At 40.8% G+C, this 20,256-nt stretch overlaps 3 protein-coding genes across 4 annotated transcripts; 2 read left to right on the top strand and 1 right to left on the bottom strand.

Moving 5' to 3' along the window:
* Positions 1 to 35: 35 nt before the first annotated feature.
* tlr1 (toll-like receptor 1) lies at positions 36 to 4,731 on the bottom strand. Its single transcript, XM_039812919.1, has 2 exons — positions 4,403 to 4,731; positions 36 to 2,664 (listed from the first exon to the last, which is right to left on the bottom strand). The coding sequence occupies exon 2, from the start codon at positions 2,655 to 2,657 to the stop codon at positions 249 to 251; it is 2,409 nt and encodes an 802-aa protein (XP_039668853.1). The 5' UTR covers positions 2,658 to 2,664; positions 4,403 to 4,731; the 3' UTR covers positions 36 to 248.
* Positions 4,732 to 5,645: 914 nt separating this feature from the next.
* On the top strand, positions 5,646 to 11,898 carry klb (klotho beta). The gene is made up of 6 exons (XM_039812918.1): positions 5,646 to 7,025; positions 8,125 to 8,638; positions 8,782 to 9,050; positions 9,164 to 9,420; positions 9,653 to 10,581; positions 11,061 to 11,898. The coding sequence occupies exons 1-6, from the start codon at positions 6,267 to 6,269 to the stop codon at positions 11,474 to 11,476; spliced, it is 3,144 nt and encodes a 1,047-aa protein (XP_039668852.1). The 5' UTR covers positions 5,646 to 6,266; the 3' UTR covers positions 11,477 to 11,898.
* A 958-nt stretch (positions 11,899 to 12,856) lies between these two features.
* ube2ka (ubiquitin-conjugating enzyme E2Ka (UBC1 homolog, yeast)) lies at positions 12,857 to 19,068 on the top strand. 2 transcript variants are annotated; one of them, XM_039812923.1, is made up of 7 exons: positions 12,857 to 13,206; positions 13,831 to 13,924; positions 14,161 to 14,219; positions 14,340 to 14,422; positions 15,454 to 15,553; positions 17,406 to 17,534; positions 17,642 to 19,068. In XM_039812923.1, the coding sequence occupies exons 1-7, from the start codon at positions 13,144 to 13,146 to the stop codon at positions 17,714 to 17,716; spliced, it is 603 nt and encodes a 200-aa protein (XP_039668857.1). In that variant the 5' UTR covers positions 12,857 to 13,143; the 3' UTR covers positions 17,717 to 19,068. The 2 variants fall into 2 exon arrangements, with proteins under 2 accessions (XP_039668857.1, XP_039668858.1); XM_039812924.1 differs by lacking the exon at positions 13,831 to 13,924 and having other exon boundaries at positions 12,858 to 13,206.
* The last annotated feature ends 1,188 nt before the right edge of the window (positions 19,069 to 20,256 follow it).

Consider the following 20,256-nt stretch of genomic DNA (forward strand, 5'->3'; position numbering starts at 1 on the left):
AAATATTTTTAAAGCCCCCCCCCCTCCCAATGTTTTGCTAGCAGTGCAGCTGAACCATGCATCATTTACTTACATTTAGCCGTAGGGCACTCCCCCCACTTTGGGAACCACTGTGTTTAAGAAAGAATACCAAAAAAAGTGTAAACTTTTTCGCACTTGATCCCAAAAGTATGTTCCGTTTTTGAAACCCTCACTTCTGTCCCATTCACACTTTCACTTCCCACTTCCCACTTCCCTTTCCTCTACAGTCACTCCTCTTGTTCTACCACTGGTGCATTTGGCAGGTCTGTCTGTAGGGCAGCTCTGAGATTAGCCCAGAACAGCCTGTGCTTGGCCCTGTCCTGAGGCCACTCCAAGTATGTGTGCCGGCCCATCATGGACTTCAGCTGGTAGTACTTGGATGGGATCAGGTATTGAGGCAGAGGCTCGAGCAGTACCAGCACAACGCTATCCGACCCCCAAGCGAGGCGTTGGTGGCTGGCGAAGTACAGCTCATAATGGCACCACTCGCTCTTGACGAAGTGAGCAGAGAGAACAAACACGGAGCGTCGGCTTTTCTCCACACAGCCGATGATGTTCTCAATAATTGTCTTTCCCGGCACAAAGTTTTTCTCATGATGACAGATTCGGAGCCCTCCTGTGTAGCCTTCAAGGTTGGGGAGGAGGTAATTTTTCACCCAGTCTGCGTCATGCTGGCTGAAAGACACAAAAGCATGAAACTCAACCCCCACCAGATCTTCAGGTCGAACGTGACTCATTCTAGCGCGGTGTTTGGCTCTGGTCCACTGCCAGATCATGCCCATATACCAGGGAACATCCAAACGATGGCACAGGGTCACAACTGCGACAATCATTACCACTGCTGGGCACAAGATGGCGGCAGCTAGCAGGAAGACATTACAAGAGACCTCTGGGATCGAGATGTCTTTTAAGGTGGTGTCTCTAACGCTCTCTGGGTAGGTGCAGTAATAGTCCAATGGCCAACTTAACAATTCAATTTCTGTTTGACTTTTCTTCTTTTCAGACTTGATGCCAAGACTTATGAAACTGCTCAGAGCACAGGTGCAGGTGAAGGGGTTGTAACTGATGTCCAGGGTTTTTAGTTTGAGGCAGCTTTCCAGCTTGTTCACAGACGGTGCATGGAGGGAATTTGACTTGAGTAGGAGCTCAGTCAGTATGGGGAAACCGTTACATACTGGCAGGTCCCGAAGTCTGTTAGCATTTAGATTCAGAGATGAAAGGTTACCCAGTTTAAAGATGGATGATGGTATCACAGAAACCTGGTTGTTCTGGAGGTCCAGTGTTTCTGTTCCCCTTGGTAGACATTTAAAAATGGAGTCCGTCAGACCATTAGAAGACAGAGTCATGTTGGTGATGTTTGGTGGCCAGACGCATTCTCCCACGCCATCATAAACCAAGGAGTTGAGGCTGAGGTCCAGATGTTGCAAGGACTTCATGTGTTGCACACGTTTGCTCAGCATCAGAAGTTTCTTAAGATTGTTGCCAACCAGAGTCAATTTTCTGACATTCTCCAGATTCTCACATTCAACAGTTTGTTGACCCTCCACTCTGGAGAAGATGGAGTCAGATAGAGCACAATAGGAGAAGTCCAGCAGGACGATAGGACTCTGCGACTTTGGGCATGTCATGTGTATGATTGAAGTCTCAATGATTGCTAAACTCTTCACCGGCATGTTGATAAAAAAGTTGTATACAGCCTCCTGTGAAAAAAAGAAAGACTTCACCACTGCCCTTCTGGCTTCGAATGACTTCATTTCAGATGTCTTGGTCACTTTAGTGTCCATATAAGGCAAATTGTAGATGGCCACGTCAGAGGCGCTCAGATGGGTGATTGATGTAAGCAGAACCACATTTACATATTGAGTCAAGTCTTTCCAGTCGATGGATATGTTGGTGAGATAAAGATGAGATGTGAGGATTTCTACTCTCTTGGTCAACTGCTCGCTCAGGGCGTTGTAGCCACCGGTCAAATCCATCAACTCCACTTCATCAAAGAGTGACAGAGCATCATCAACCACATAATGGTCCATTATTTGATCACTAGTGGAGGCTATCTGAAGCCTTTGAGCATGAACATCCTTCAGACTGCCTGCTGTATAACTCAACTCATTCTCCAGGGAAAGGGTCAGCGTACGCAGTTTCACTTCAGCAATATTCTTGAAATCACCCGCACTGATGTTTTGCGCTCCAAGTGCTAATCTCTCCAGTTTTACCAGGGAACTGAACTCCTTCCCCAGTGTCATGGTGAGAAACCTGTTGCAGGCCAAATTTAGCACCAGAAGGTTCTCCGTGTGGAGCAGGTACCGCTGAGCCGACAGGTTCCTCAGTCTGTTGTGTGACAGGTCTAGATCCTCCAGGAGCGGCGTGTCGAGGAACGTTCCTGGGTCGATGTCATCCAAACTATTCCAAGAAATGTTGAGGAACCTCAGGAGGGAGGTGTTTTTGAAGTCTCCTCGGTGGAGTTTCTGTATGCGGTTGCATGAAAGGTCTACAGACTCAGCCGTCTGTGGCAGGTCTCTCGGGACAAAGGAGAGGTTTTTGGATGAGCGATCTACGATGCTGTCAGGGTATGAACCGCTCAACTTGAGTCCCATCAACATGGCTGCCACCCAGAGGGCAGCGGTCACAGGCCTCATTGTTTGCCTGGATAAAAGTAAGGAAATAAAAATCTACGTGAGTTTTGATACATACACTGACTCTCCAGTTTATTAGGTACACCTGGCTAGAACTAATGCAGTGTAGTAAAACCATCCTGCAATGCATCTTATGAAGGGTCTAGTTTGTGGTGCTGTTGAACTATATTGCATTACACAGGGAGATGTTTCTGTTATTTAGCCTTCCCTCATAGATATAAATGGGGTGGACGAAATATTTGGAACAAATGGTAATGGACAAAATAGTCAGTGTAAACCTCTATAAAACAGTTTCAACAATATAATAAAAACATTAGAACCTTCCTAAAGATGTGATTTGATTGTGTTTCCCTTATTTGACCTTCAGTGTGCTCTACTTGGTCATAACAGGTAGACTTTATAATAACCATCATTAATAAATGGTAAATTGATAGTTAAATAAACTTTAGTTGATAGTTATTTTACTAAACAATGAAATGGTTGTGAAATGATTATGATAACTAATTATCAGTAATGATATTATTTATGATATTTTAACTAGGGCTGTGCAATTAATCAGATTTTTAGCTTTCAGATTTCAGCTCCTAACGGTCATAAAAACAGGAATTGAGAAACACATTACATTTTGCAAGAAAATTCCTATTTTTTCTTGTGTTCTCAAAAAACGTTCAAATAGGGAAAGTATTAGTTTCACTTTTTTCTTGTTTGTTCCTGTTTAACTGTTTTTTTTTAAGTTTAATAAATGCATGAGTAATGAGTAATCTTTTTAAATAATCGTGATTTCAATATTGACCAAAATAATCGTGACTGTTTTTTTCCATAATCGAGCCGCCCTAATTTTAACATTAGTTTAGTGTAATATAAAATATTTAGTTTATACATTTATATGTATAAACTATCATCTGTACATCTGTGTTTATATACTGTCTGCTTATAGAAGGATGTTTATTGTGTAGATATGTTTGATTTATTACTATTATTATTATAACTAATTCTATGTTTGCTATTTCTTATACTTAGGATTAATAAACCTATATAGATAGTTCATAATTTGTCAATGGTTAATCATTGTTTTGTAGACCTCTATAAAAATGATTTGGATGGCTATCATAAAGTTGCAACAAATTCATATAATTCGTGAATGATTAATAAGTGGTTTATAAAGCATCAATTAACATTAATTTGGCCCGATTTAATATTTTTGGGAGATCTCTTAAAAGATGATTATTTGATTATTTGTGCACTGATAATAGCCATCCAAATAATGTTTATTGACAGTTTACAAAAAGGTTTATGAATAATCATTAACAAATACTCAATATATAATATAATATGTAATATATAAAATGGAATGCGTGCAAAAATAAACTGTTAAAACAACATAAATTATATGTTTGACAATAAATAATTACCTTTGATCAGTCATGTATTTAGCATAATTTATCAAATTTAAATACAGATAGCAATTTCTTGAAATCCATAGTCCGATTTGAAATACTGAATTTAACAAATGCATTGAGTTAAGATGCATAGTTTTAATTATTATCTTTCTGAAGTTGTGTTTTATGCTTTTTATTGCTTCTTTCTGTGTGTGTTGACTTGTGTGATATAATTATTCTGCTAATTTGACTACAGTCTCAATCTAAACAGGCCATGGTTGTAAAATACATTTTTAAATAAAGTTAAGTCTAACAACAAAATCCATCCACTATACAGTAGTATATAGGAGTATAAAGGAGTGCACTAACCTGTATTAAGGTCCGATGGGTATTTCAGCAGAAACACCGCAGCTTAATATGTTGTAGACAGTCTCAGTAAACAGCCGGAGGTATCTGCGCTCAGTCTTTAAGTCTACAAAAATATCTCTAACAAAAAAATGCACCAACAATCAAAAACAGTTTGGATCAAATGACAATCACCAGATTTGTAGCCAGTTAAATGCTTCTGTTCTTCTTATTTGTTTTTCTGACACAACCTTTGTTGCTGTTACAGTAAATAACAGCGCTAAGAGGATACATAGAAATGAAAGCAGCTGTCAAACCAAGCACGTTTTTCTGTCCTGTGCATCCTCTTTTCACTTCCCTTTTATTTACTGTAAAGTGTTTTAACTGAAGAAAACCACTGTATTTATAGTGCTTTATGATGAGATATTATGTCAATATGTAGGGAGAGCGGAAGTATTTAAGTCTACTCAGTTATTCTGATTTAGATTTGAATAACCTGTTCTCTGTGTGCTCTTATGTGTTTAAAAGATGTCTTTCCTCTGTTCAACATCGTATCGGTATGATTAATTTACAAAGAACCAAGGGCTCTGTCACAAACAGCATCCTACAAACTATTAACAATAAAGTGTATGTCTGTAAGTCCTACTGTGTAAGGGTGTTGCATAAATGGCACATTTGAAATGCGTTTTTTCTTTAGTATAGCGACCATGCTGAGGTCAGTCAGGCTGGTAGATGGCCATTTCAAACTTATCCCACTAATGCCTTGAAGCAAAGTGTATCCTGGGCAACTACACTGTTGACTCTAGACAACTGTCGACACTGCCTTTTAATGAAGAATGATGAGGAAGTGGCTTTTTAATGGGCTTTATTAATGACAAGGGTGTGTATGGACAGATGGACAATCAAACAAACGCACACTTCCCATCAATGTTTTTAGTCAAGCAGCACTGCTGTTTCCTTAGGTCAGTGACTGTTACTCATACAGCAAGTGGAGCTAAATTTAATAAGGTCATATGAGCTGTTGTCACTGTTCTCACCTGGCATGGTTTGATCAAATCTTAGAAGATCACTGCTGATGTGCTTAGCAGCTTCTGGCCAAAAGACAACTGAGAACAGCCTGTTGTTTTTTCAGTTTCAGGCTGCCCTACAGTACATTGAGTCATCCGTCCTTGTTTTTCGATAAATGTCCTCAGTATGTGTTGAACCTGTGAATTCATTTTGGGAAAATGAAAACCATTAACTCAAATGTGACACATTATATTTCAGCACTGAAAAACTTAATTTAAGAGGGCAAACCACCTTTATGTGTTTGTTGTAAACAGAGGCTGCGATGTGAACTACTTCTTAGTTGTGGAGCTAAGATCAGAGTACAAGCTAATTATTGACACAAGAACATTTTCACAGCAATCAGCAGCATGTGTAGAGCTGTGTGTGTTTGTCCTCAGGAATAGCTCGGTAGTATTATCTTGTTGGTCCTCTCTTTTAAATGGTCTTGTTTTTTGATTTGATAGTATAATTGTTTTTGGATCTACAGGTGAAAATAATTGACCAGAAAACCTCTCAAAAGTGTAGTTAAAAACAAGTGTGTGTGTGTGTGGATATGAGTCAACCTTTGTATGTATGGACATGTGGTAGGGAGGGGCTGAGTGGGAGCACAAGTACACCGAGGGAGAGATAGGGAAGTCTGACCAGGCAGGTTGTCAGATGGATAACGCAGCACCTCAAAGCTTCAGATGTTACTCTCTCCTGGCTGTGATCATCCTCTTCCCTCCTCCACGATAATGGGTCTCTTGTCTTTTTTAAGAGGATTTATGATATTGAACAGAGCAATATCTCTGACTGACACCAGCCACTTCCTTCAAGTAGATTTCTGAAACAAGGTAGAAGTATGCTGAACCATCCTTCTTCTCCCACACAGTTTTTACTCTCCCTCCTGTTGCTGGTGTGTGGTTGGAACACGGCTGCCTGTTCTCTTGGGGAGGGCAGGAAGATTTGGCAGCAGCCCAAGCCGGACCCCATCATCGAAGGCCAATCTTTCCTCCAGGACACCTTCCCTTCAGGATTCCTTTGGGGTTCGGGGACGTCTGCCTTCCAGACAGAAGGAGCCTGGGATCAGGAGGGGAAAGGCCCATCCATCTGGGACCATTTCACCAACTCCACTGTCAGTGGTAATTTGGTAAAAGAGACTGCCAATGTGGCTAGCGACAGCTACACTCGCTGGGAAGAAGATGTGGAGGCACTGGAGTATCTAGGTGCAAGATCATACTCTTTCTCTCTCTCCTGGCCCAGACTCTTTCCTGATGGGAATGCCAGAGGTCAGCCCAATACAGCTGCTGTGCAACATTACAGCCAACTCATAGAGAGGCTTCTTGAAAAGGAAATTGAGCCCATTGTCACCCTCCATCACTGGGACCTGCCACAAGTCCTGCAGGAGCGCTATGGAGGCTGGAAAAATGATACACTGGTTGGACTGTTTGAGGAGTACACTGCCTTTTGTTTCCACACATTTGGGAGCCGTGTTAGGTACTGGCTCACAATGAATAATCCATACCTGGTGGCTGTGCAGGGGTATGGGACAGGTGTGCACGCTCCGGGAGAAACAGGGGGTGCCGCTGGCTCTCTCATTGTGGCCCACAACCTGATCAGGGTAAGTTAGATGGGGTGAACTGATTAATGTGAGTCTGTAGATGAATATAGTCTGAACATATATTGTGCTTTATCTGCCTGCGCTGTAGACAATAGCACAGAAAGTATTGCTCAGATGATATTGACTGTCCGTAGACTTTGAACCTCAGCTGCTATATCAGTTTATGATGGGCAATGAATGTTTGCATCCTCAAGACAGTGATGCAAACACACACCGCACCAGTGCGTTGATATTTTGTTGCAATCAAATTAACTCAATTAAGTTGTAAAACTGTTTGGTTTGTTACATTGTAACATATGAGTGGTGCAGCGAAGTGCAAAGCCCTAATGCTCACTTTTTATTTTATCTCCTTTATGACCAGTTGATCATATATTATTTTGACAGGTTTGTGATCAGTAAACAGGACACTTAAAAAGACATTGAGGTCAAAGTCCACCACATCAGCACTTGGAGCGAAAACAGTGTGTGTCAGGAAGTCATGGAGATATGCCTCATTAATAATCACTCACATTTATGCAGCCCTGCACACAAAGTATGTAGACAGCTAACACCACGCAGATAGCATGAGCACTTGTGCCTAAAAGATTGTTTTCATGATTACTCTATTACTTCCCCTAAGGGAGTTATGTCTTTGGTTCCATGTTTTTGTTGCTCATTTATTTGTTAGTTAACACGATATGTCAAGAAACTACATATAACTTTTAATGAAATTTTGTGGAAAATGAGCCCAAATCAAAAGTAGAAGGTGATTATTTTCTTATCTCTTGCATTTACAGTACTTATATGAACACAGTACATTACATGATTGTCTCTCACTGATTGCCATTTAATGCAGATCTGGATTAAAAGTTTTTTCTATCAATAACATAACAAATTCATAAGATTGTGCAGATATGCGCTCTGTGAGTTTTGCACAATACCAGGACCCTGAAACCCTAAATGGAATTGAGCCGTTATTCATTTTATTATTTAAACCTGTGCTTTTCCTACTGTGGCATGTCAAAATGTCTTACTTGAAAAAGGCCTATTGTACTATTGGGATTGTGTAGTAGACTACAGCAGAATGCATCATAATAATGTGTCTGCTCTGATTTTTCAGGCACACGCCAAAGCATGGCACACCTACAACACCCACTACCGTGCAGCTCAGAAGGGTAAAGTATCCATTGTTTTGGGATCCCACTGGGTTGAGCCACAAAGAGGCCAAGCCACAGCTGCTAATGTTGAGCTTTGCCAGCAGTCAATAGAGGCTGTCCTTGGCTGGTTTGCCAACCCCATCTTTGGGGATGGAGACTACCCAGTCTCTTTAAAAACCAAGCATGGGGCCCTATTGCCCACATTCTCCCCTGAGGAGAGGCTGTGGGTGCAGAAAACAGCTGACTTTTTTGCTCTGTCCTTTGGGCCTAACAACCTCCGTATTGGCCAGGGCCTGGCCCAGTATGGGCAGACTGTGACCGCAGACCTGAGGCGCGTTCTGGGCTGGATAAAGCTGGAGTATGGGGACCCGATGGTGCTGGTGACTGAGGGAAGCTGGTTTTCTGAAGCCAGCGTGGGAAAGGAGGACACAGTCGCCATTTACGAAATGAAGTGGTTTATCAACCAGGTCCTGCAAGGTATGAGAAAAAGTGGAAATAAAAAATAAAAAAATTCAAACAAAGTAAAAATCTTTGTGCAAAAAAAAGAACAAAGAAAAGATGACTTTTTAATGCTTTGAGTTTAAAAAAAAAATATACATATATATTTTATTTTTTTACAGCTATCAAGTTTGATGGTGTGCAGGTGTTTGGCTACTCCGCCTGGTCACTGGTGGATGGATTTGAGTGGAATTATGGCTTCACTAAAAGGCGAGGCCTTTTCTACATCGATTTCAGCCAACCAAACCGACCCAGGACCCCCAAGACCACTGCTCAGTACTACAGACGTGTAGTCACTGACAATGGTTTCCCCAATTTTGAAACCTCAAGAGAGATCAGAGGCCGTTTCCCCTGCAAATTTCACTGGGGTATTGCCGACTCAACTTTACAGGTAAGAAGAGAGATCATCTGAGAAGGCAGGACGGATTTTACAGCAAATAATGCTAAATTGATGGCTATATTTACCCTTACCCCTATTCTTTTATGTCTCTTTTGTTATTGTAGGTCCACTTCTACCCTTTCTCGCCACAATTTACTGACCCCCATTTATACAGCTGGAACCTGACAGGAGACGGATCATTGCGTCCAGTCCCAGGGGCAAAGATCCACACCAGACGAGCCCAGTGCACCGACTACTTGGCCATTCGAGGTCATCTTCGCCTGTTTGCATCCACTGGGGCATCTCACTACAGCTTCGCCCTAAACTGGTCCCTAATTTTACCCCAAGGAGACCTCTCTAATGTGAACACTGAAGCTCTGAGGTAGAAATACACAAACACACCAAATAAATTGACTGTCACTATTTCAGTCTTCCCAAAGTTGACCCAATGTAATTCATTTCAATTCTTTATTCAAAACTATGACATAACCTGCTCCACACAATATTCATATAGATTTAAAGATATCTTACTTAGTCTCTCTTTCTGTCAACACACATTAACTCCTGATTCCATAATTCTGTTTTTTTTTTTACATTGTTATTACATCCAAAAGGTACTACCGCTGTGTCCTGACTGAGCTCAAGAAGCTGGACCTAGAGGCTGTCGTTATTCTCTACTACCCCACACACAGAGCAAATCTGGGCATGCCTGGGCCACTGCATGCCTCTGGTGGTTGGCTCAACTACACCACAGTGGAGGCCTTTCAAGAATATGCAGCACTGTGTTACAAGCAGCTGGGGTCCTGGGTTCCATACTGGATCACCGTCAATGAGCCAAACAGGCTGGTAGATGTTTATTCCAGTGGGAAAGAAAAGCATCGGGCAGCTCATAACCTTCTTCTGGCTCACGCAAAAGCCTGGAGGCTGTACGAGAGGGAACACTCTAGTCAACAGAGAGCACTGGTATCACTCGCATTACATGCCGACTGGGCCAAACCTGCAAACCCCTTCCTGGACTCACATAAGGCAGCAGCACAGAGATTCCTTTTGTTTGAACTAGGTCGCTTCTTAGACCCATTGCTTGGGACTAGATATGAGGAGAAGCATAGCAAGGGGGACTATCCACAAGAAATGAAGGCTTACCTGGAGGAGAGAGCTCGAGTAATGGGCCTCCCTGAATCCCCTCTTCCTAGCTTTACCGAGACTGAGAGGGAGGAGCTGAGAGGGACTTTGAGTTTTATCGCACTGAACCATTTTACCACCCGCTTGGTCTCTCCATATCCATATACACAGACCAATTTTCAGCAGGGACAACCCCCTGATCATGGCTGTCGAATCCTTTCTGATCCCACTTGGCCCTCCTCTAGTCTGGGGAATGCTGTTGTACCCTGGGGCCTGCGGAAGATACTAAACTGGGTGACCCAGAGATATGGAGGGGCTCTGCCTATCATTGTCACAGCCAGTGGAGTTGATGACCCGGCTCCTGTGGAGGACAAACTCAGGCAACACTTTCTCAGGAGTTATCTGCAGGAGGCCTTTAAAGGTGGGACATGCATTTCAGATCCTACATGTCCTTCAGTAATGTTCCTCTTCGATCCAGAATGTTTTGCGTCATCTTTTTTAGTTGGAACAAAATGGCCCTCTTCAGTGTTCAGGATGTTGCAACATATGCACAGATTCACAATAATACAAGCAATACTGGTTTATGACTATATTGCTTTCTGCTATAAAACCTAGATTTGTTTGAGAAAGCATGAAGATCATAAAAACCGAGAGGAGGGGAGAGAACAGTACAGCGACGGTGTTGATCAGTGTTGTGCTCAAACCCTTAGCTCACCTGTATTTGTGTGGTTTTCTAACGTGGTTTAAACACTGGAAATATACTCTTAACATTTGTTTGTTTTTTTAAATGTAAAATACTGTATATCTGGCTTATTCATAATGCTCAAAAAGGAGGAGGAATTTGAGAGTCGATGAGTGATTTATATCTCACCTTTTTTCCTTTATTCTATTTGTTTCCAGCTCACCAATTAGATGGAGTCAACCTGCAGGGCTTCTATGTGTGGAAACTGCAAGATCGACATGCTCCCCAGTTTGGCCTCTTCACCGCAACCCACCACCAATCCAAAGCCAAAGCCTCCATCGCTGTCTACAAAGAAATCATCACTCATGGCGGTTTCCCTGAGGATAACACCATGCAGACCTGCAGGTTAAATGAGCTGCATGGACCTTGCTCTGTATGTGCATGGATGTTCAAGAACAAAGCGATGTTGGTCTTCGGAGGTTGCATCCTATTAACAGGTGTTATGTTGACAGCACTTGTCATCTTTTTCATCATCACCAAGAGAAACCAAACAAGAGGCAGAGGGAGGGGGGTGAACAGGAGGAGAAGAAGGGAAGGAGTCCCTGTATGTTCATGTCCACCTGTTAAGTGCTAACTGTAGAGACATTGACTCTGTCACGTGTAGCAGACAAACTGCGTGTGGCTCATTGACAGAGAAGAGCAATGATCTAAAATCTGGTCCAATAATGCTTGTGTCAAGAGAAAGTGTCTCTGTCCATTTTACTGTAATACCGTAATTGTTAAAGCTATTTTGTTTGTATGTTTCTACAGTTAAATGACCATGAGATCAACAGATTCACTGAGTGCCAAAAAGTCTGGCTGGCTCACATGTTCTTTTACATAAGTGGATAATTGATTGTGTGAGCTCTATAAAGAAGAAGACATGCTTTACCTTATTGCTGACCTATGACCTCCATTATGGATACATTTTGTCAATGCCATGATTCTAGTAATGTAATAAAGTCAGTCAGTGATGATTATATTGTGTAGATCAGAATAAAATTTAACTTTCATATATTTTACAGATGTACAATACGTTTATTTCAGATTTTATTGTCGAATGCACAAAGTAAAAAAAGAAGTATTTTCAAGTGGTATATCCACTTTATTCAAATACCTGAAATGATGTTTACTGTTTGACACCGTTTATATACTGTCTATGTTTGACACAGACTGTGTGAACCTCCACGGGACAATGACGCCCTCTAGTGTCACAGACCGCAGCTCTGATGAAACAATGTGAAGGACAGAGCTGTCTTTTGTTTAAAAAAATGGGGGAAATACCAAAAAGTATCTTTAATTGTTATTCTCAGGTGCTTCTCTGACGAATTTTAACTTACTGTTTATTTGTCCTTATCTGCCTTCAAAAGCATATACCTTTGATTTGTGTACTATGTGAGACAGGCACACACTTTGACTTGGATCATCAGATGAAAAAAACAGGTGCTTGTTGCAATAATGGAAAGCAACTGCCTCTTCAGCTTCCAGGCAGCGCTGTGACCGTTGACTTCAAGGCACCTTACCCTAACCCTAACCTTAACCATTGCCTAATCCTAGTGCCATGAAGGCAACGCTTCCTGGAAGGAGGTTGGGGGCTTTAAAACACCGATAAACGCCTCTTCATGTTCACTTCAAGTGATACATACCTTGCTTTAGACTTGAAAACAAGTGTTGCCTAACTTAAATACTGAGTGAACTTCCCTAGAGCATGGTAATACATATTGGAAGGCACATGTAACCTGCTAGTCATTATGTGAAACCCGGTTTAGGGTTGTTCTGAGATCACTTTTATTTTGCATTAAAAGTTATCTAACATGGCCCACTGACCTTGTCTTTCCAATTATGTCTTTTCCATCATATACTTTAAATTGAAAATATCTAAATAACAACAACAATAACAATGGTAAATTATTCATCATTAACAGATCAACCAATAGGAGAAGGCGTACAGGATGGCAATACAGATCACGTGATGCCCTCTCCTCCAGACTGCATGCAGTTTGGTATTAAAATGTTTTCAGTACAACCAACCATTGAGTTGTTACACATTTGATATGATAGATACACGTTGTGCAATTTTTAACGAATTACAACATCACATTGATAACCGGGACTGACGGCGCTCGCGGCGAACAACGTTGCAGCTGTTTGTTTGAGGTTGTATCCATAAAGTGCAGAGCTACTGAAGGCAGAACAAGCTAGCTAACGTTAGTCAGGTCGGACGGCGACGAGGCCCCAACCGGACGGGAACACGGGGGAACCATGGCCAACATCGCAGTTCAGAGGATAAAACGGGAATTCAAGGAGGTGCTCAAAAGTGAAGAGGTTGGTTGTCACGTTTGCCAGTTAATGTTACAGCTTTCCTTGTTTATTTCTTTGACTACGAGGCTGAATGTGAGTGACGCGTCGCTGGCTGTCAGCTGCTAGCTTTAGCTAACGTTACCTGTATCAGACACGGCAGTGCATCCGGCTTTACTAATAGCTAACGTTACTGGCGCTAGCCTTTTAATATGCCACTGTGGGGAAGTTAAAGCGAAGGACGTTACTGTTGTTAGCAAGCAGTTTATCGTGTTACAGAAGCATTACCAGAAACAATTGAGTGTCGAGGTTATGTTGCTAACGTGTCTGGCTAGCTTACCATGCCTTCTATGGGGACCGAGCTAGTTGTGTTAGAAAAGATAGATAGATTGGTGTGATGATCCGCGTGTTTGTTCTCACATTTGTCCTCCTGGATCTGCATAGATTCGTCTCAACTTACGTTAGAGGGCGTATTATATGTAGATCCGTAAGATGTGAGCAACAAGTTGAGGTCAACTTTGGCTAATGCTGCGGGGGGTGTCAACTTCTGCTGCATCGGCAAATTTGAGTTTGACAGCAAGTTATCTTAACGCTTTGCAGTCTGCCTGTCTGCTGAAGTTATAATGCTTCTTTAACTTTTCACTCTTTCAGACGAGCAAAAACCAGATAAAGGTGGATCTGGTGGATGAGAACTTCACAGAACTTAAAGGGGAGATAGCAGGGCCACCTGACACACCATATGAAGGTGGGCTTATTTAGATACACAGCTAACCTGTATGCATGGTTGGACAAATTCGCGTCACTGACAACGATTTTATTTTTGAGAGAGCCTCACCAACTCACTAACTATTGCAAGAGGCTTTTAATCCCTAATAATGTAAACCAAAGCTATTTGCATCTCAACTGTTATCATTTTATTGCATTCTTGAACAAGCCGGTCGTGATTGTTGAATAATTGTGATACCTCTCATTTTATTACAGGGGGTAGATATCAACTAGAAATTAAAATTCCAGAGACGTATCCATTCAATCCACCCAAGGTAGGGATTCGTTATTACTGTTCTTGTTACTGATAACCATGCATGGCTTCAGCAATTTTCCATTAACTGTGCTAATCTGCAAATGATTTTCTTCGTCCCCATTTTTATTTAATCTCTCAGGTGCGGTTTATCACGAAGATCTGGCATCCCAACATCAGCTCAGTCACAGGTGCAATATGTCTGGACATTCTCAAAGACCAGTGGTAAGTGAGTGTGCGCCAGCATTCCTTACATTCTTAATCAATTACACATCCATCATAAAATACTTTTCTAGTCTGGTAAGACAGGGTTTACCATACCAAAGCCATAAACCTTTCTAAGTTGCTGTTCTAATGCCCAACCCCTGTCAACAGTTAAATAATAACACAATCCTGTTGTCAATAATGTCAACTTTAAAACTATACAAATAGCCCCAATATGCACTGATCCAGTTTCTTACTTATTATAATACATCGATTAGGGGTGCATGATATATCGACTCAATTTTGTTATCGCAATATGTATCCCAATATTTTGTGGAGCGCTGCGTCCCGTCAGTTGGCTGTGTGGCTTAGTTGTGTTTGATTTAGAGCCCGATTGAAACGTTATAATGATCTTCATTTCATTGGCCAGTTACCGTGCCACTTGCACATGTTGGTACACGTCAGCGCACGGGTCCACTACGTGACAAACCCTATGGAGCGAACCACGTGTGTGCATATTTTGACAGAGTGACTGTGTAAGTGAAGAAATAGACAATAAAACAAAACGGTCAGTTGAAATAAACTTTGTGTTGTAAGAAAACTTGTTTAATTTGTTATGAATCTATTTTGATGCGTTTTCCTGTAACTTTTGTAATTTTACATAGGTTTAAAAATATTAATTTATATTGATATCGCAATATTCATAATCAATATCCTATTTTGTCAATATCATGCAACCCTAACATTGATACAATATAAAACATAGGTGCAACAAAGTTAAATAGATGAGATGATGTGGAAAGCATTATTTTTTATTTTATTATTATTATTATTATTATTATTATTATTATTATTTTTTTTTTTTTTTTTTTTTTGTTGTTCAGGCACACTTAGATCAAAGGTATTCAAACCAGCTGGTCCACGATCATGTCGAGTATTGAAAATATTCCTCCACCACTCCCATGCAGTTATACAAACGTTTGTATAAGTCCATGAGGAAAGTTGACCTTATGTTGGTGTTGCACTAAACATTCTCCTCTATGTTCTTTCAGGGCAGCAGCTATGACACTGAGGACAGTCCTCCTGTCACTACAAGCCTTATTGGCAGCCGCAGAACCAGATGATCCACAGGATGCTGTGGTAGCCAATCAGGTGGGTGTGCATGTGTATTTATGCTTTCACTTTTGTTTAACAAATTTACTGTGGATATGTATTTCTATCTTTTCCAGCAGAACAACATATCTTAGTATTGTACTCCCTTCCATTTGACACTAGATATATTCTATATTCTATTCTGGTTATTGTGGACAGTGTGTAAGATACATTTTTGCTTTAACCCTTTGAACTTTGCAATATAATTGGTCCGCCAGCACCTACATTGGTATGTTTCCTTATTGTGATGTCATATCTTGGAATATCTTCAAATGCTTCATATCCCTACCATCAGTACAACCTAAGCTAAAAGGTCATGTAAGTCAATAGACAATAATAATGAATCAAAAGTTTTTAAATTGTTTCCTAAATAAAATACAAAATTGGATGTGTTTTCATCCATTTTTATAAAATAAAAGCATAAACACCTATTGATCCAAAAGATTTCTAAATGTAGAAACATGAACAAAATATTTCTTAATACTCCATAAGAAAATCAAATTTTTTTTTTGAGATATGCTCATTTTTATGAGCAGTGTGTAAAGGCGTTTTGATAGTTTCATCTGCAATAGAAATGGTCCGCCAGCTGTTTTACACCGGACATAATGTCTAGTTGTCACATTGATCATGATATGCACCTCACACATCTGGATATATCAAACTCTTATGGACAGGTTTCCATGAAAACTAGGTGGACATGAATTCCTCTCCTAAGGAACAATTGCTTATTTTTTATGGTGTGTGTTTTGAATTTCGTAGATTAAGGTGGTTGTATTTTTTTGCTAAATGACTGTTGAACAGATCCCATCATCAACTTGGCACACCGTTGTGTACATGTACTAAGTGTTATCCATTTCAAATGCTTAACTATGAATACAGATATGATTTCTTTGGGACACTCCGTAGCGCTGGAAAATATGGAAGTGCCCTTGAATCTATTGTGTTTTGCTACTTTGTTTGTTCAGGTATTTGTGTCAGGTTCATCTGTGTATGACCCTGGATTGTTACCTTAAATGACCTTTATATACGGGTGGATGCATTATGCTTCTTTCTGTGCTGCACACCAGTTAATTGTTACGTTAAGTTATATTCAGTGCAGTGCTAGTAAAGTGAACTGCTGTGAAATATCATGTGTAGGCAGTGAGCTGTTTACCCTTCGCCTGCTTTTCTTATTGAAAAGATTATCCTACTCTATTAAACACATTTCAACACCTACATACTATCACTAATCCTAACCCACATCCCAATGAAACTCGCATGAAGGAGTGAAATGAAGTTAGAAAATATTTAGTTTAGTACGAGTGGTTCAGAAGGTGTTGCACCTCCGATTGTGTTATAGCTGCACTGAAAACACGGCATGAATATTTGACCGTAACAATTTTCCAACTGTTGTACATAATGACCCTTTCAGGTCCAAAACTTAATACGGAGCTGCTTTATTTCTTTTATCTAGCACTTTTTTTGTGTTTATTAACAGTTTTAAATGCTAATAGTGTATGATGATGGAAAATTTACACCTGCATTACATTTGACAAAATGCAACACAGCAAGGAAACAGACTGCTGGGCAGCACTGGGCAGAAATGACTGTCTGGCAGACTGCAGCGCTACTAGTTCTTCTGGCTCTGAATGTCTCAGCAGTCTCAAACTTTTGCAGATAAATTATTTTATTGGCAATCTGTTGTGGAGCCACACGTACAAAATGGTATAGATGGATCATAAGTGCACTACTCCTCTGCTCACATATGTGCTGGGGATCTAAACTAAGTAGAAAAGCACAACGTTTCAGTTGAAGGTGGTGTGCTGAGCCCCTTTTACACAAGCTTACTGTTTTTCATTTGTTCATCGCACAGTACAAGCAGAACCCAGAGATGTTTAAACAGACAGCGAGGCTCTGGTCTCATGTCTATGCAGGCGCTCCCGTCTCCAGTCCGGAGTACACACGCAAAATAGACAAACTCTGTGCCATGGGCTTTGAAAAAGTAAGTATCGCTCTATTTTTTTTTTTCCCCCACCTCTACCGTTTATTGCACTGCTGAATTCTGCCGCAGAATAAAACCCTAAATGTTTTTTTGTTTTTCCTCCCTAGAATGCAGTAATAGTGGCGTTGTCGTCGAAATCCTGGGACGTGGAAACAGCGACAGAGCTACTTCTCAGTAACTGAATCTTGACCCCCTCTCCATCTTCCACTTGATCTTTACCCCTGTCTCCCTCTCCTCCTTACACAGAAACGCCCTCTCTCTTCCAAATTCCTTCTGTCTTAAGGCGTCTTTTCCCCTGTTGCACCCTCATTTTCACAGTGGATTCCTCACCTCCACTCTTCCCCTCTTCTCCATCCATCTCATCACCTCTGCTGTACCACACTTCAATCAGTCGCTCTGTGAGCTCTTATCTCTGGTTTCTTTAAGTTCATTCAACATTCCACTCAGTGCTACAATCAAAAGTTCAACCACATCTTCATCCCTTTTTAAAGCAAATGCTAGACTTAAGACCCCGCCCACGCCTGCCACTCTCCCAGCTTTTCTGGCTGTATCCAAGAGGCGGCTGTCAGCGGCTTATCCTTGCCTATGCAGTGCATTTACTTTCATCTGTGAAAACCATTTTGTAGGAGCAGGTCAAACCATTCAACTAGGCTCTTTTGGTCCTGGTCATGATTTTTATACACTTATGGGCCGGTTTTTCTCAACATGGATTGAGTCCCAGATTTAATTTTAATCGGTATCTATTTTGTAATTTCTTTGCACCGTGTCCAACATCACTTCCTTTACTCATCTCACTCCTACACAATGAACAGTTAGGGCATACTCTATAATGGGATAGGGTACTCTATATTTAGTAGTATACTAACATTTTGGGACCCTTCTGAATCATTATCTTGTGCCATCCACTGGAAGGTTTTGAGGGCACTACAACATTTTCACTTAAAATATGGACCATCGAATAAAATTGTGGTAAAGTAAATATAGTGCACCGGGTATCAAACATGGAGTTATACGGACATCGTATAGAACGAGGCTTATTCCCTGTTCTGGAAACCAGCTCATAAAGTGTCACCGAGGTGTTCACACAGTAGCCATACTCATTTTCATGCCATGTCTCCCCCCACACACACACACACACACACACACACACACACACACACACACACACACACACACACACACACACACACTTCAGCTGTCTCAATTCAAACCTGCAGCGAACCCCAGCTCTTATCCCCACACCTGTTCTTGACATTGCTTACTTCACCTGTCCCTTTCCTCACATTTTTTAAAAGTTTTATTTGATTTTGGCGTCCTGCAGGAATACATTTGGATTCTTGTTTTTAAACTGAAAGAAAACAAAACAAACAAGAAAGACATGTTGAACAGTAACACAACCTGTCACAAGTCTGGACGGAAATATTCGAAAAGCGTTTGAAAAATATTGCATCATCTTAACTACGCCAACAGATAAAAAATGTCAAAAATGATTCATCTGTAAATAAAGATATTAAAGTCTGTGTAAATTAATCCACACTGTGTCCTTTCTGTGACATGCCTTTGCTGAGCTATGTGACATTTCTTAACTGGAATAATTTTCCACCTAGAAAATACAATAACGAGAAACTACCTGGCAACAATGTTCAATCAGTACATCAGTCAGTTTCTTAAGTTTAACATCAGTCACAATATTGATGAATAGAATATAACTGTTTACTGTATGTTCTTTGGTGTTTAGAATCCGACATGTTAATAAGCTTGTTTGGCTGTGCATACATTTGAATAAAAACTAGGGTGAGGCACTAAATTTACAAGACCAACAGAAATTGAACCTACAGGGAATTACATTGCCAGTGAAAATGGAGCAAGCAAGCCAATTTAGATGAAGAATGTGCATGCAGAAGAACTGGCAAATGGATTATGTATAATTGCCTTTTCTGTACAGTACTACTTTGGATTTGTACAGTGCCCTACTGTGGCTTAAAGTTCCTGCTTGAGGAAGCTCATTTTTTTAGTGCGTTTGGAGTGTCAACAAGGAAATGATACAGGCACATAATGTTCAGATCACCTTGCTTGTAGTGAGGCATGCTGACAATGAGCACAATAACAGATGGCCTGCCTGGTGGCATGTTGTGCCATGCTATACCTCTCCAAGAATCCCTGGCAATAATCAGAACACTGCATTTTAGTCTGCATACTCGCACCAAACAGGAGAAAAGCTGCCATTGATGTGTTTATGTCTGCTAATAAACAGTAGTATGTTGTGATCCTTCGAAAGACCTCAGTGACTGTACAGCGCTGCGCCTGCTGCACAGTAAGCCAGCCTCGGGTTTCCCAGGCATCCTGTGTGACAAAAGCTCATTTTGTATCCTTCCACTGGATGCTGGCATATCTCTCCTATCTGGAACTCCTCCAAGCATCCCAGAGCAGAGAGGACTGTACAGCATAGGGCTGAAAATAAGAGCATGCTTTCTGGCTCTATTGGCACTCAAAAACACTGTCTTTACTATTAAAATGCACACCAAATAAATTAAATCGTTGCGTTATTAAAGTGTTGAAGGTTTCTGACTTCACCACAGCAAATAAACCTTGTTCCAGACATGCTATTAATTTTTATGTTTAGACACATTGGAAGGTAAAACTCCCACAGTATTGCTGGTGGGAAATAAAATGTCTGTGATGTAACAGTGAGGTTATAGTTGCCTTTTTTTTAAATAGTTTA

This window comes from Perca fluviatilis, chromosome 10 (genome assembly GCF_010015445.1).
Source record: "Perca fluviatilis chromosome 10, GENO_Pfluv_1.0, whole genome shotgun sequence".
Lineage (NCBI taxonomy): Eukaryota > Metazoa > Chordata > Actinopteri > Perciformes > Percidae > Perca > Perca fluviatilis.

What these genes read in the sequence shown, in the direction of transcription:
- tlr1 (XM_039812919.1), bottom strand. Translation starts at nt 2,657, where the DNA reads ATGAGGCCTGTGACCGCTGCCCTCTGGGTGGCAGCCATGTTGATGGGA.
- klb (XM_039812918.1), top strand. Translation starts at nt 6,267, where the DNA reads ATGCTGAACCATCCTTCTTCTCCCACACAGTTTTTACTCTCCCTCCTG. An exon ending in TATCAACCAGGTCCTGCAAG is followed by an intron (nt 8,639 to 8,781) that starts GTATGAGAAAAA and finishes ATTTTTTTACAG; the next exon opens with CTATCAAGTTTGATGGTGTG. An exon ending in TCTGCAGGAGGCCTTTAAAG is followed by an intron (nt 10,582 to 11,060) that starts GTGGGACATGCA and finishes ATTTGTTTCCAG; the next exon opens with CTCACCAATTAGATGGAGTC.
- ube2ka (XM_039812923.1), top strand. Translation starts at nt 13,144, where the DNA reads ATGGCCAACATCGCAGTTCAGAGGATAAAACGGGAATTCAAGGAGGTG. An exon ending in AGGTGCTCAAAAGTGAAGAG is followed by an intron (nt 13,207 to 13,830) that starts GTTGGTTGTCAC and finishes TCACTCTTTCAG; the next exon opens with ACGAGCAAAAACCAGATAAA. An exon ending in ATGCTGTGGTAGCCAATCAG is followed by an intron (nt 15,554 to 17,405) that starts GTGGGTGTGCAT and finishes TTCATCGCACAG; the next exon opens with TACAAGCAGAACCCAGAGAT.